At 42.3% G+C, this 14,313-nt stretch overlaps 1 protein-coding gene across 1 annotated transcript in view; it reads left to right on the top strand.

Annotated features, from left to right (window-relative positions):
• The window catches only part of hydin (HYDIN axonemal central pair apparatus protein), a 1,099,250-nt gene that overhangs the window by 824,647 nt on the left and 260,290 nt on the right, over positions 1–14,313 (top strand). The window contains exons 67-68 of the mRNA XM_067997614.1: positions 1,661–1,847; positions 5,336–5,447. Coding sequence (XP_067853715.1) covers positions 1,661–1,847; positions 5,336–5,447 — 299 coding nt within the window. The remainder of the gene's footprint in view (positions 1–1,660; positions 1,848–5,335; positions 5,448–14,313) is intronic.

The following is a 14,313-nucleotide window of genomic DNA, read 5'->3' as shown; positions in this document are numbered from 1 at the left end:
CTTCTAAAGGCTGTTACCAGAATTAAGAGGATGCATCTGTCAGGAATGAATGAGCAGGCTGGGGATCCTTTCTCTGGAAAAGAGAAGACTAAGAGGAGACCTGATAGAGATTGTTAAAATTATGTAGAGGTTTGTTAGGGTGAATATGGAAAAACTGATTCCACTGTGGGTGAGACCAGAAAAAGGGGGCATAAGTATAAGATAGTCACTAACAGAACAAATAAAGAATTTAGGAGGAATTTCTTCACAAAGAGAGTGGTAAGAATTTGGAACTCGCTGCCACATGGAGTGGTTGAAGCAGATAACATTGATACATTTAAGGAGAGGCTTGAAGCATATATGAGAGAGAAGGGAATAGAGGGATACAGACGCAGGGTGGGAAGAGGTACTTAGAGTGGGAGAAGGCTCATGAAGAGTATAAATACCTGCATAATCCAGATGGGCTGAATGGCCTGTTTCTATGCTATGTTTCTATATAATCAAACCTGCCTACCACATCCCAATATAACTTTACAAAGTGTAAGAATTATATAGTCAGCTCCCTCTCACTAAATATAGAGTTATTGTCAGACCTACTAAGGCCCTGGTGATTTAAAGTTCACCGCAGCACCCCAAGATTAGGAAAAGCGAAAGTTGTCCTTGTTTCCACTCCCGATGACGACCAGCAATCCCTGCTAGAAGTGAACAGATCTGCATATTGGATGAGGGCAGGATTGGGAGCGGCTATCACCTTCCCCCCCAGACACAGTTAAACAACCTGCCAGCACTCAGCCCAGGCTCACTCGCTCGCAGCCCAGGCTCACTCGCTCGCAGCCCAGGCTCACTCGCTCGCAGCCCAGGCTCACTCGCTCGCAGCCCAGGCTCACTCGCTCGCAGCCCAGGCTCACAATCACACACTCGTAGTCTAGGCTCACAATCACAGACTCGTCATCTAGGCTCACAAACACACTCACAGTCTAGGTTCACAAACACACACTCAAAGTCTAGGCTCACACAATCACTGTCCAGGCTCACAAACACACACTTGTAGTCTAGGCTCACACACTCACAGTCTAGGCTCACATACTCACACTCACAATCTAGGCTCACACACTGCCAATCTAGACTCTCACACTCCCAGTCTTGGCTCACCCACTCACACTCCCAGTCGAGGATCGCACACTCCCAGTCGAGGCTCACGCACACATTGTCTGGGCTCATGTACTCACAGTCTGGGCTCGCACACACACTGTCTGGACTCACATACTCACTGTCTGGGCTCGCGCATACACTGTCTGGGCTCGTGCATGCACTGTCTGGGTCGCACATACCCTCTCTAGGCTCACAGTCTAAGGTTACACACATAATCCAGGCTCACACACGAAGAATGATGACTTGGGTGAGCTACCGGACAGATACTGTCACTCATGGAACGATGCCCCAGTAAAGCCACCAACAGGTGAAAGTAAGGAGGAACAAACAAATCTCTCCAGTATGAAGCAACGATTTAAACATTTTTAAAGCAGTTTGCAAGATTATTATTATAGAACCATTGACAAATAAGCCGACCCAATTATCTTTTCACAGACCATTAAGTAATCAAAGGTCGATTTGTTCAGAATCACTTTGTTTTCTCATCAGTCAGTGTAAATTGCAATCACTTCTCATCATCTTTTTTCAGTGTTCCTAAAGCAAAATCCCTGCTGTTTGATATTGTCGGAGATGGGAACCTGCCCCGGATCAATGTCCTTCGGCCTCTGCTACGCAATAAGATAGGGAATCCCTTGCTAATCTACTCGCGTTTACTGTTACACCAAGCAGAGAAGTTGCCTGTTGTCCTGAAAAATGACGGCACCTTACCTGCGCAGGTAAAGTGATGAACCCCATATTCAGTAGTAATGCAGTAGTGCGAAAATGTACCCACTCTAGTTTCACTGAACTTCACTCTTATTCGTTGTTTTCGAATACTGCAGCAGAACTTTCAAATCATTGAGTGGCTTTGGGCAAGACTGTTAACGCCCTGATCTGAGGGTATTACAGAGATGGGCACTAGTATTAACGCCCTGATCTGAGGGTATTACAGAGATGGGCACTAGTATTAATGCCCTGATCTGAGGGTATTACAGAGATGGGCACTAGTATTAATGCCCTGATCTGAGAGTATTACAGAGATGGGCACTAGTATTAACACCCTGATCTGAGGGTATTACAGAGATGGGCACTAGTATTAACGCCCTGATCTGAGGGTATTACAGAGATGGGCATTAGTATTAACGCCCTGATCTGAGGGTATTACAGAGATGGGCACTAGTGTTAATGCCCTGATCTTAGGGTATTACAGAGATGGGCACTAGTGTTAATGCCCTGATCTGAGGGTATTACAGAGATGGGCACTAGTGTTAATGCCCTGATCTTAGGGTATTACAGAGATGGGCACTAGTGTTAATGCCCTGATCTTAGGGTATTATAGAGATGGGCACTAGTGTTAACGCCCTGATCTAAGGGTATTAGAGAGATGGGCACTAGTGTTAATGCCCTGATCTGAGGGTATGAAATGGGCACTAGTGTTAACGCCCTGATCTAAGGGTATTAGAGATGGGCACTAGTGTTAATGCCCTGATCTGAGGGTATGAGATGGGCACTATTGTTAACGCCCTGATCTAAGGGTATTAGAGAGATGGGCACTAGTATTAACGCCCTGATCTGAGGGTATTAGAGATGGGCACTAGTGTTAATGCCCTGATCTGAGGGTATTACAGAGATGGGCACTAGTGTTAACGCCCTGATCTGAGGGTATTACAGAGATGGGCACTAGTGTTAACGCCCTGATCTGACGGTATTGCAGACATGGGCACAAGTGTTAATGCCCTGATCTGATGGTATTACAGAGATGGGCACTAGTGTTAACGCCCTGATCTAAGAGTATTAGAGATGGGCACTAGTGTTAATGCGCTGATCTTAGGGTATTACAGAGATGGGCACTAGTGTTAATGCCCTGATCTGAGGGTATGAAATGGGCACTAGTGTTAACGCCCTGATCTAAGGGTATTAGAGATGGGCACTAGTGTTAATGCCCTGATCTGAGGGTATGAGATGGGCACTATTGTTAACGCCCTGATCTAAGGGTATTAGCGAGATGGGCACGAGTATTAACGCCCTGATCTGACGGTATTAGAGATGGGCACTAGTAGTAACGCCCTGATCTGAGGGTATTACAGAGATGGGCACTAGTGTTAACGCCCTGATCTAAGAGTATTAGAGATGGGCACTAGTGTTAATGCCCTGATCTAAGGGTATTAGAGATGGGCACTAGTGTTAACGCCCTGATCTAAGGGTATTAGAGAGATGGGCACTAGTGTTAACGCCCTGATCTGAGGGTATTAGAGAGATGGGCACTAGTGTTAATGCCCTGATCTGAGGGTATGAAATGGGCACTAGTGTTAATGCCCTGATCTAAGGGTATTAGCGAGATGGGCACTAGTAGTAACGCCCTGATCTGAGGGTATTACAGAGATGGGCACAAGTGTTAACGCCCTGATCTGAGGGTATTACAGAGATGGGCACTAGTGTTAACGCCCTGATCTAAGGGTATTAGCGAGATGGGCACTAGTAGTAACGCCCTGATCTGAGGGTATTACAGAGATGGGCACAAGTGTTAACGCCCTGATCTGAGGGTATTACAGAGATGGGCACTAGTGTCAATTCTAAGGTTCCATGCACTAATGTAATGTCCTGCTTACATTAAGTCCTGCCTTTGACACAATGTTATAATGTAAATGAGGTGTAATACCTCCCTCTAAAGGCTGTGAACACCACCTCATGAGATGGCTTTGTACCTGCCTCTGATGGCAAGATGTCATCAGTGGCAAAGGTGAATGGTTGACCATGAGGTCCATTGAGTTTTGGGCCCAACACCTTGTTCATCCGTATGGACCTGCAATATGATTCAATGACCCTTGGAGACCTTCCCTTGACATCGGGAGAAGTCTGAGGTCTGAGGCCAGAGGGTGAAGTCACAAATACATTTTCGAAGCAACTGCATGTTAGCCTCTGTGTCCAAGTCTACCCTGCAGTGTAAATCTACACACTTTAGTGCATCAGGTACAGCATTGTCAGTGCATCAGTCAAGCAGCATCTGTGTCCTTTCTGTCTGCCCTCTGGTAACAGAGGATTTTATGAATAGATCTTTGCAATTTCTCCAGTTGTGTTCTCTATGCAAAGTTCAGGCGGCCGTCCGTAAAAGCTGAAATTCATAACCCTCCTGAAAAAGAATCAAGATATTTTAGCACCTGAACCAGACAATTGTATGCACCGGGCAACAGGCAGGTGGGGATGACATTGTGCCAAATGTACTGCTGCTGCTCTGAACCTCACCGTGGCCAAGAGTACGGTGAAGAATATGGTTCACATTGCTCAAACTGCGGCACAATTGCCCCAGATACTACAGGAAGTAGCACAGGGTATTGTACAGTCCAGTACATACATGGGTGGGACTCTTAAGTTCTTGTGTAGACATTCTAAAGAGGCTGTTCTGAGTTATCTCACTTCTGAGAGAGATTGTTTGGTGAGCAAGTTAATGTTTCAAGAAACTCTAATAGGCCTGAAATCCATCTTGGATGTGGCATTGCAGAGCCAAGTTAGATGTAGTTGCCTGCCATGGTACTCCTGCCTTTCAAACTGAGAGGTGCATCCAAAATGTAAAGGATCCTGGTGAACTGGACAATATTAGCCCAAGAAAAAAAGCCCTTGACCTCTGCTGTTTCTCTCTGACAATGACTCAGTATCACTGCCACCACCAGTGGATATTGGAGTGAGGGACTGGATCTATTAGCTTTTGAAGGAATTGGCTTGACGAACTAATAGATAAGGGAAACTGACAGAGAAGACGATGATTTTGGTTTTACAAAATCTCCTCATACTTTTTCTCAGGACAGTCAAAATGTAAAGTATCACTGAATAAGGAAGAAAATTAGATTATCAATCATTGGTATATAATTCCTTATCCCTTAATGGAAGTTGTCCTTGATGTTAGCTATTTGTCGATCTCTGTGCACTTTGTAATACTTGTACTTTGAGTAAAAATATTTGGGAGCATATCATAGGAGTGTCGTTGTTATACACAACGGCAAGAGGGGGCTAACCCATGATACTCATTTGCTTTGTCAAACCGATATCCCTGTTATTTCCCCTATCAGAAGCCAGTCCATTGGTACCTGAAGGATAATTTGTATTCAGAGAAATAAGAGCAATAAATGGAAGGAGGACAATCTAACATCTTCAAGTATATTCATCCCTTAGTTTGCCATTCACATACCTTTACACAAATAATCTGCATGCTGGGTGTTTTTCTTGATAGGTGTCTGTCAACCTCTCTGATGACCATGGAGTATTTTCTCTGAAGCTATGTAGTGGGACCATATGTGTCTATCCTAAACACCGCTATATTAAAGAAGAGGATCCAAAGGAAGGTAACAAATAGAAAACCAGCTGCTTTTGGAAGCTGTTTTTATAGGGTACTGAACAAGCCAAAGTAAATGATGCACTTCGATTATAACTTAGACTGGTTCAGGGTATGACGGAAGGCAGTTGTGGATGCTGGTTCAATGGATGATGGATGTCTGTTGAGTGTTTGGTTAGGGGCTAGAATGGGGTGGATATGTGATAGATGCTGTTTGTGTCGGTGATAGATGCTGTTTGTGTCGGTGACAGATGCTGTTTGTGTCAGTGATAGATACTGTTTGTGTCGGTGATAGATACTGTTTGTGTTGGTGATAGATGCTGTTTGTGTCGGTGATAGATACTGTTTGTGTCGGTGAAAGATACTGTTTGTGTCGGTGATAGATGCTGTTTGTGTCAGTGATAGATACTGTTTGTGTCGGTGATAGATGCTGTTTGTGTCAGTGATAGATACTGTTTGTGTCGGTGATAGATACTGTTTGTGTCGGTGATAGATACTGTTTGTGTCGGTGATAGATACTGTTTGTGTCAGTGATAGATACTGTTTGTGTCAGTGATAGATACTGTTTGTGTCAGTGATAGATGCTGTTTGTGTCGGTGATAGATGCTGTTTATGTCGGTGATAGATACTGTTTGTGTCAGTGATAGATACTGTTTGTGTCAGTGATAGATACTGTTTGTGTCAGTGATAGATGCTGTTTGTGTCGGTGATAGATACTGTTTGTGTCAGTGATAGATACTGTTTGTGTCAGTGATAGATACTGTTTGTGTCAGTGATAGATGCTGTTTGTGTCGGTGATAGATGCTGTTTATGTCGGTGATAGATACTGTTTGTGTCAGTGATAGATACTGTTTGTGTCAGTGATAGATACTGTTTGTGTCGGTGATAGATGCTGTTTGTGTCAGTGATAGATGCTGTTTGTGTCGGTGATAGATGCTGTTTATGTCGGTGATAGATACTGTTTGTGTCAGTGATAGATACTGTTTGTGTCGGTGATAGATACTGTTTGTGTCGGTGATAGATACTGTTTGTGTCAGTGATAGATGCTGTTTATGTCGGTGATAGATACTGTTTATGTCAGTGATAGATACTGTTTGTGTCAGTGATAGATACTGTTTGTGTCGGTGATAGATACTGTTTGTGTCGGTGATAGATACTGTTTGTGTCGGTGATAGATACTGTTTGTGTCGGTGATAGATACTGTTTGTGTCAGTGATAGATACTGTTTGTGTCGGTGATAGATACTGTTTGTGTCAGTGATAGATACTGTTTGTGTCGGTGATAGATACTGTTTGTGTCAGTGATAGATACTGTTTGTGTCAGTGATAGATGCTGTTTGTGTCGGTGATAGATACTGTTTGTGTCGGTGATAGATGCTGTTTGTGTCGGTGATAGATGCTGTTTATGTCGGTGATAGATACTGTTTGTGTCAGTGATAGATACTGTTTGTGTCAGTGATAGGTGCTGTTTATGTCGGTGATAGATGCTGTTCATGTCGGTGATAGATACTGTTTGTGTCAGTGATAGATGCTGTTAGTGTCGGTGATAGATACTGTTTGTGTCGGTGATAGATACTGTTTGTGTCGGTGATAGATACTGTTTGTGTCAGTGATAGATACTGTTTGTGTCGGTGATAGATGCTGTTTGTGTCAGTGATAGATACTGTTTGTGTCGGTGATAGATACTGTTTGTGTCGGTGATAGATGCTGTTTGTGTCGGTGATAGATGCTGTTTGTGTCGGTGATAGATGCTGTTCATGTCGGTGATAGATACTGTTTGTGTCGGTGATAGATGCTGTTCATGTCGGTGATAGATACTGTTTGTGTCAGTGATAGATGCTGTTTGTGTCGGTGATAGATGCTGTTTGTGTCAGTGATAGATGCTGTTTGTGTCGGTGATAGATGCTGTTTGTGTCGGTGATAGATGCTGTTTGTGTCGGTGATAGATACTGTTTGTGTCGGTGATAGATGCTGTTTGTGTCGGTGATAGATGCTGTTTGTGTAGGTGATAGATACTGTTTGTGTCAGTGATAGATACTGTTTGTGTCGGTGATAGATACTGTTTGTGTCGGTGATAGATACTGTTTGTTTCGGTGATAGATACTGTTTGTGTCGGTGATAGATGCTGTTTGTGTCGGTGATAGATACTGTTTGTGTCGGTGATAGATTCTGTTTGTGTCGGTGATAGATACTGTTTGTGTCGGTGATCGATACTGTTTGTGTCGGTGATAGATACTGTTTGTGTCAGTGATAGATACTGTTTGTGTCGGTGATAGATACTGTTTGTGTCGGTGATAGATACTGTTTGTGTCGGTGATAGATACTGTTTGTGTCGGTGATAGATACTGTTTGTGTCGGTGATAGATACTGTTTGTGTCGGTGATAGATACTGTTTGTGTCGGTGATAGATACTGTTTGTGTCGGTGATAGATGCTGTTTGTGTCAGTGATAGATGCTGTTTATTTCGGTGATAGATACTGTTTGTGTCGGTGATAGATACTGTTTGTGTCAGTGATAGATACTGTTTGTGTCGGTGATAGATGCTGTTTGTGTCGGTGATAGATGCTGTTTGTGTCGGTGATAGATACTGTTTGTGTCGGTGATAGATACTGATTGTGTCAGTGATAGATGCTGTTTGTGTCGGTGATAGATGCTGTTTGTGTCAGTGATAGATGTTGTTTATGTCGGTGATAGATACTGTTTGTGTCAGTGATAGATGCTGTTTATGTCGGTGATAGATACTGTTTATGTCGGTGATAGATACTGTTTGTGTCAGTGATAGATACTGTTTGTGTCGGTGATAGATGCTGTTTGTGTCAGTGATAGATACTGTTTGTGTCAGTGATAGATGCTGTTTATGTCGGTGATAGATACTGTTCATGTCGGTGATAGATACTGTTTATGTCGGTGATAGATACTGTTTGTGTCAGTGATAGATACTGTTTGTGTCGGTGATAGATACTGTTTGTGTCAGTGATAGATACTGTTTGTGTCGGTGATAGATACTGTTTGTGTCAGTGATAGATACTGTTTGTGTCGGTGCTGGATGCTGTTTGTTTCGGTGATAGATACTGTTTGTGTCGGTGATAGATACTGTTTGTGTCGGTGATAGATGCTGTTTGTGTCGGTGATAGATACTGTTTGTGTCGGTGATAGATACTGTTTGTGTCGGTGATAGATACTGTTTGTGTCGGTGATAGATGCTGTTTGTGTCGGTGATAGATACTGTTTGTGTCGGTGATAGATACTGTTTGTGTCCGTGATAGATACTGTTTGTGTCGGTGATGGATGCTGTTTGTTTCGGTGATAGATACTGTTTGTGTCGGTGATAGATACTGTTTGTGTCAGTGATAGATACTGTTTGTGTCGGTGATGGATGCTGTTTGTTTCGGTGATAGATACTGTTTGTGTCAGTGATAGATGCTGTTTATGTCGGTGATAGATACTGTTTGTGTCAGTGATAGATGCTGTTTATGTCGGTGATAGATACTGTTTATGTCGGTGATAGATACTGTTTGTGTCAGTGATAGATACTGTTTGTGTCGGTGATAGATGCTGTTTGTGTCAGTGATAGATACTGTTTGTGTCAGTGATAGATGCTGTTTATGTCGGTGATAGATACTGTTCATGTCGGTGATAGATACTGTTTATGTCGGTGATAGATACTGTTTGTGTCAGTGATAGATACTGTTTGTGTCGGTGATAGATACTGGTTGTGTCAGTGATAGATGCTGTTTGTGTCGGTGATAGATGCTGTTTATGTCGGTGATAGATACTGTTTGTGTCAGTGATAGATACTGTTTGTGTCAGTGATAGATACTGTTTGTGTCAGTGATAGATGCTGTTTGTGTCGGTGATAGATGCTGTTTATGTCGGTGATAGATACTGTTTGTGTCAGTGATAGATACTGTTTGTGTCAGTGATAGATACTGTTTGTGTCGGTGATAGATGCTGTTTGTGTCAGTGATAGATGCTGTTTGTGTCGGTGATAGATGCTGTTTATGTCGGTGATAGATACTGTTTGTGTCAGTGATAGATACTGTTTGTGTCGGTGATAGATACTGTTTGTGTCGGTGATAGATACTGTTTGTGTCGGTGATAGATACTGTTTGTGTCGGTGATAGATACTGTTTGTGTCAGTGATAGATACTGTTTGTGTCGGTGATAGATACTGTTTGTGTCGGGGATAGATACTGTTTGTGTCGGTGATAGATACTGTTTGTGTCAGTGATAGATGCTGTTTGTGTCGGTGATAGATACTGTTTGTGTCGGTGATAGATGCTGTTTGTGTCGGTGATAGATGCTGTTTATGTCGGTGATAGATACTGTTTGTGTCAGTGATAGATACTGTTTGTGTCAGTGATAGGTGCTGTTTATGTCGGTGATAGATGCTGTTCATGTCGGTGATAGATACTGTTTGTGTCAGTGATAGATGCTGTTTGTGTCGGTGATAGATACTGTTTGTGTCGGTGATAGATACTGTTTGTGTCAGTGATAGATACTGTTTGTGTCGGTGATAGATGCTGTTTGTGTCAGTGATAGATACTGTTTGTGTCGGTGATAGATACTGTTTGTGTCGGTGATAGATGCTGTTTGTGTCAGTGATAGATGCTGTTCATGTCGGTGATAGATACTGTTTGTGTCAGTGATAGATGCTGTTTGTGTCGGTGATAGATGCTGTTTGTGTCAGTGATAGATGCTGTTTGTGTCGGTGATAGATGCTGTTTGTGTCGGTGATAGATACTGTTTGTGTCGGTGATAGATACTGTTTGTGTCGGTGATAGATGCTGTTTGTGTCGGTGATAGATGCTGTTTGTGTCGGTGATAGATGCTGTTTGTGTCGGTGATAGATGCTGTTTGTGTCGGTGATAGATACTGTTTGTGTCAGTGATAGATGCTGTTTGTGTCGGTGATAGATGCTGTTTGTGTCGGTGATAGATGCTGTTTGTGTCGGTGATAGATGCTGTTTGTGTCGGTGATAGATACTGTTTGTGTCGGTGATAGATACTGTTTGTGTCGGTGATAGATACTGTTTGTGTCAGTGATAGATACTGTTTGTGTCAGTGATAGATGCTGTTTGTGTCGGTGATAGATGCTGTTTATGTCGGTGATAGATACTGTTTGTGTCAGTGATAGACACTGTTTGTGTCAGTGATAGATACTGTTTGTGTCAGTGATAGATGCTGTTTGTGTCGGTGATAGATGCTGTTTATGTCGGTGATAGATACTGTTTGTGTCAGTGATAGATACTGTTTGTGTCGGTGATAGATACTGTTTGTGTCGGTGATAGATACTGTTTGTGTCAGTGATAGATGCTGTTTATGTCGGTGATAGATACTGTTTATGTCAGTGATAGATACTGTTTGTGTCAGTGATAGATACTGTTTGTGTCGGTGATAGATACTGTTTGTGTCGGTGATAGATACTGTTTGTGTCAGTGATAGATACTGTTTGTGTCAGTGATAGATACTGTTTGTGTCGGTGATAGATACTGTTTGTGTCAGTGATAGATGCTGTTTGTGTCGGTGATAGATACTATTTGTGTCGGTGATAGATGCTGTTTGTGTCGGTGATAGATGCTGTTTATGTCGGTGATAGATACTGTTTGTGTCAGTGATAGATACTGTTTGTGTCAGTGATAGATGCTGTTTATGTCGGTGATAGATGCTGTTCATGTCGGTGACAGATACTGTTTGTGTCAGTGATAGATGCTGTTTGTGTCGGTGATAGATACTGTTTGTGTCGGTGATAGATGCTGTTTGTGTCGGTGATAGATGCTGTTTATGTCGGTGATAGATACTGTTTGTGTCGGTGATAGATGCTGTTCATGTCGGTGATAGATACTGTTTGTGTCAGTGATAGATGCTGTTTGTGTCGGTGATAGATGCTGTTTGTGTCAGTGATAGATGCTGTTTGTGTCGGTGATAGATGCTGTTTGTGTCGGTGATAGATACTGTTTGTGTCGGTGATAGATACTGTTTGTGTCGGTGATAGATACTGTTTGTGTCGGTGATAGATGCTGTTTGTGTCAGTGATAGATACTGTTTGTGTCGGTGATAGATACTGTTTGTGTCGGTGATAGATACTGTTTGTGTCGGTGATAGATGCTGTTTGTGTCGGTGATAGATGCTGTTTGTGTCGGTGATAGATACTGTTTGTGTCGGTGATAGATGCTGTTTGTGTCGGTGATAGATGCTGTTTGTGTAGGTGATAGATACTGTTTGTGTCAGTGATAGATACTGTTTGTGTCGGTGATAGATACTGTTTGTGTCGGTGATAGATACTGTTTGTTTCGGTGATAGATACTGTTTGTGTCGGTGATAGATGCTGTTTGTGTCGGTGATAGATACTGTTTGTGTCGGTGATAGATGCTGTTTGTGTCGGTGATAGATACTGTTTGTGTCGGTGATCGATACTGTTTGTGTCGGTGATAGATACTGTTTGTGTCAGTGATAGATACTGTTTGTGTCGGTGATAGATACTGTTTGTGTCAGTGATAGATACTGTTTGTGTCGGTGATAGATACTGTTTGTGTCGGTGATAGATACTGTTTGTGTCGGTGATAGATACTGTTTGTGTCGGTGATAGATAATGTTTGTGTCGGTGATAGATACTGTTTGTGTCGGTGATAGATACTGTTTGTGTCGGTGATAGATGCTGTTTGTGTCAGTGATAGATGCTGTTTATTTCGGTGATAGATACTGTTTGTGTCGGTGATAGATACTGTTTGTGTCAGTGATAGATACTGTTTGTGTCGGTGATAGATGCTGTTTGTGTCGGTGATAGATGCTGTTTGTGTCGGTGATAGATAATGTTTGTGTCGGTGATAGATACTGTTTGTGTCAGTGATAGATGCTGTTTGTGTCGGTGATAGATGCTGTTTGTGTCAGTGATAGATGTTGTTTATGTCGGTGATAGATACTGTTTGTGTCAGTGATAGATGCTGTTTATGTCGGTGATAGATACTGTTTATGTCGGTGATAGATACTGTTTGTGTCAGTGATAGATACTGTTTGTGTCGGTGATAGATGCTGTTTGTGTCAGTGATAGATACTGTTTGTGTCAGTGATAGATGCTGTTTATGTCGGTGATAGATACTGTTCATGTCGGTGATAGATACTGTTTATGTCGGTGATAGATACTGTTTGTGTCGGTGATAGATACTGTTTGTGTCGGTGATAGATACTGTTTGTGTCAGTGATAGAACTTGTTTGTGTCGGTGATAGATACTGTTTGTGTCAGTGATAGATACTGTTTGTGTCGGTGCTGGATGCTGTTTGTTTCGGTGATAGATACTGTTTGTGTCGGTGATAGATACTGTTTGTGTCGGTGATAGATGCTGTTTGTGTCGGTGATAGATACTGTTTGTGTCGGTGATAGATACTGTTTGTGTCGGTGATAGATACTGTTTGTGTCGGTGATGGATGCTGTTTGTTTCGGTGATAGATACTGTTTGTGTCGGTGATAGATACTGTTTGTGTCGGTTGATAGATGCTGTTTGTGTCGGTGATAGATACTGTTTGTGTCGGTGATAGATACTGTTTGTGTCGGTGAAAGATACTGTTTGTGTCGGTGATAGATGCTGTTTGTGTCAGTGATAGATACTGTTTGTGTCAGTGATAGATGCTGTTTATGTCAGTGATCGATACTGTTTATGTCGGTGATAGATACTGTTTGTGTCAGTGATAGATGCTGTTTGTGTCAGTGATAGATGCTGTTTATGTCGGTGATAGATACTGTTTATGTCGGTGATAGATACTGTTTGTGTCAGTGATAGATACTGTTTGTGTCAGTGATAGATACTGTTTGTGTCGGTGATAGATACTGTTTGTGTCAGTGATAGATACTGTTTGTGTCGGTGATAGATGCTGTTTGTGTCAGTGATAGATACTGTTTGTGTCGGTGATAGATACTGTTTGTGTCGGTGATAGATACTGTTTGTGTCAGTGATAGATGCTGTTTGTGTCAGTGATAGATACTGTTTGTGTCAGTGATAGATGCTGTTTGTGTCGGTAATAGATGCTGTTTATGTCGGTGCTAGATACTGTTTATGTCGGTGATAGATATTGTTTGTGTCAGTGACAGATGCTGTTTATGTCGGTGATAGATGCTGTTCATGTCGGTGATAGATACTGTTTGTGTCGGTGATAAATACTGTTTGTGTCGGTGATAGATACTGTTTGTGTCAGTGATAGATACTGTTTGTGTCGGTGATAGATGCTGTTTATGTCGGTGATAGATACTGTTTGTGTCGGTGATAAATACTGTTTGTGTCAATGATAGATACTGTTTGTGTCGGTGATAGATACTGTTTGTGTCGGTGATAGATACTGTTTGTGTCGGTGATAGATGCTGTTTGTGTCGGTGATAGATACTGTTTGTGTCGATGATAGATGCTGTTTGTGTCGGTGATAGATGCTGTTTGTGTCGGTGATAGATGCTGTTTGTGTCGGTGATAGATACTGTTTGTGTCGGTGATAGATGCTGTTTGTGTCGGTGATAGATACTGTTTGTGTTGGTGATAGATACTGTTTGTGTCGGTGATAGATACTGTTTGTGTCGGTGATAGATACTGTTTGTGTCGGTGATAGATACTGTTTGTGTCGGTGATTGATCCTGTTTGTGTCGGTGATCGATACTGTTTGTGTCGGTGATAGATGCTGTTTGTGTTGGTGATAGATGCTGTTTGTGTCGGTGATAGATACTGTTTGTGTCGGTGATAGATACTGTTTGTGTCGGTGATAGATTCTGTTTGTGTCAGTGATAGATACTGTTTGTGTCGGTGATAGATGCTGTTTGTGTCAGTGATAGATGCTGTTTGTGTTGGTGATAGATACTGTTTGTGTTGGTGATAGATACTGTTTGTGTCGGTGATCG

The sequence above is a fragment of the Heptranchias perlo genome, chromosome 16 (assembly GCF_035084215.1).
Source record: "Heptranchias perlo isolate sHepPer1 chromosome 16, sHepPer1.hap1, whole genome shotgun sequence".
Classification (NCBI taxonomy): Eukaryota; Metazoa; Chordata; class Chondrichthyes; order Hexanchiformes; family Hexanchidae; genus Heptranchias; species Heptranchias perlo.
Note: the sequence above shows the minus strand (reverse complement) of the source record. Positions and strands in the feature narration are given on the sequence as shown.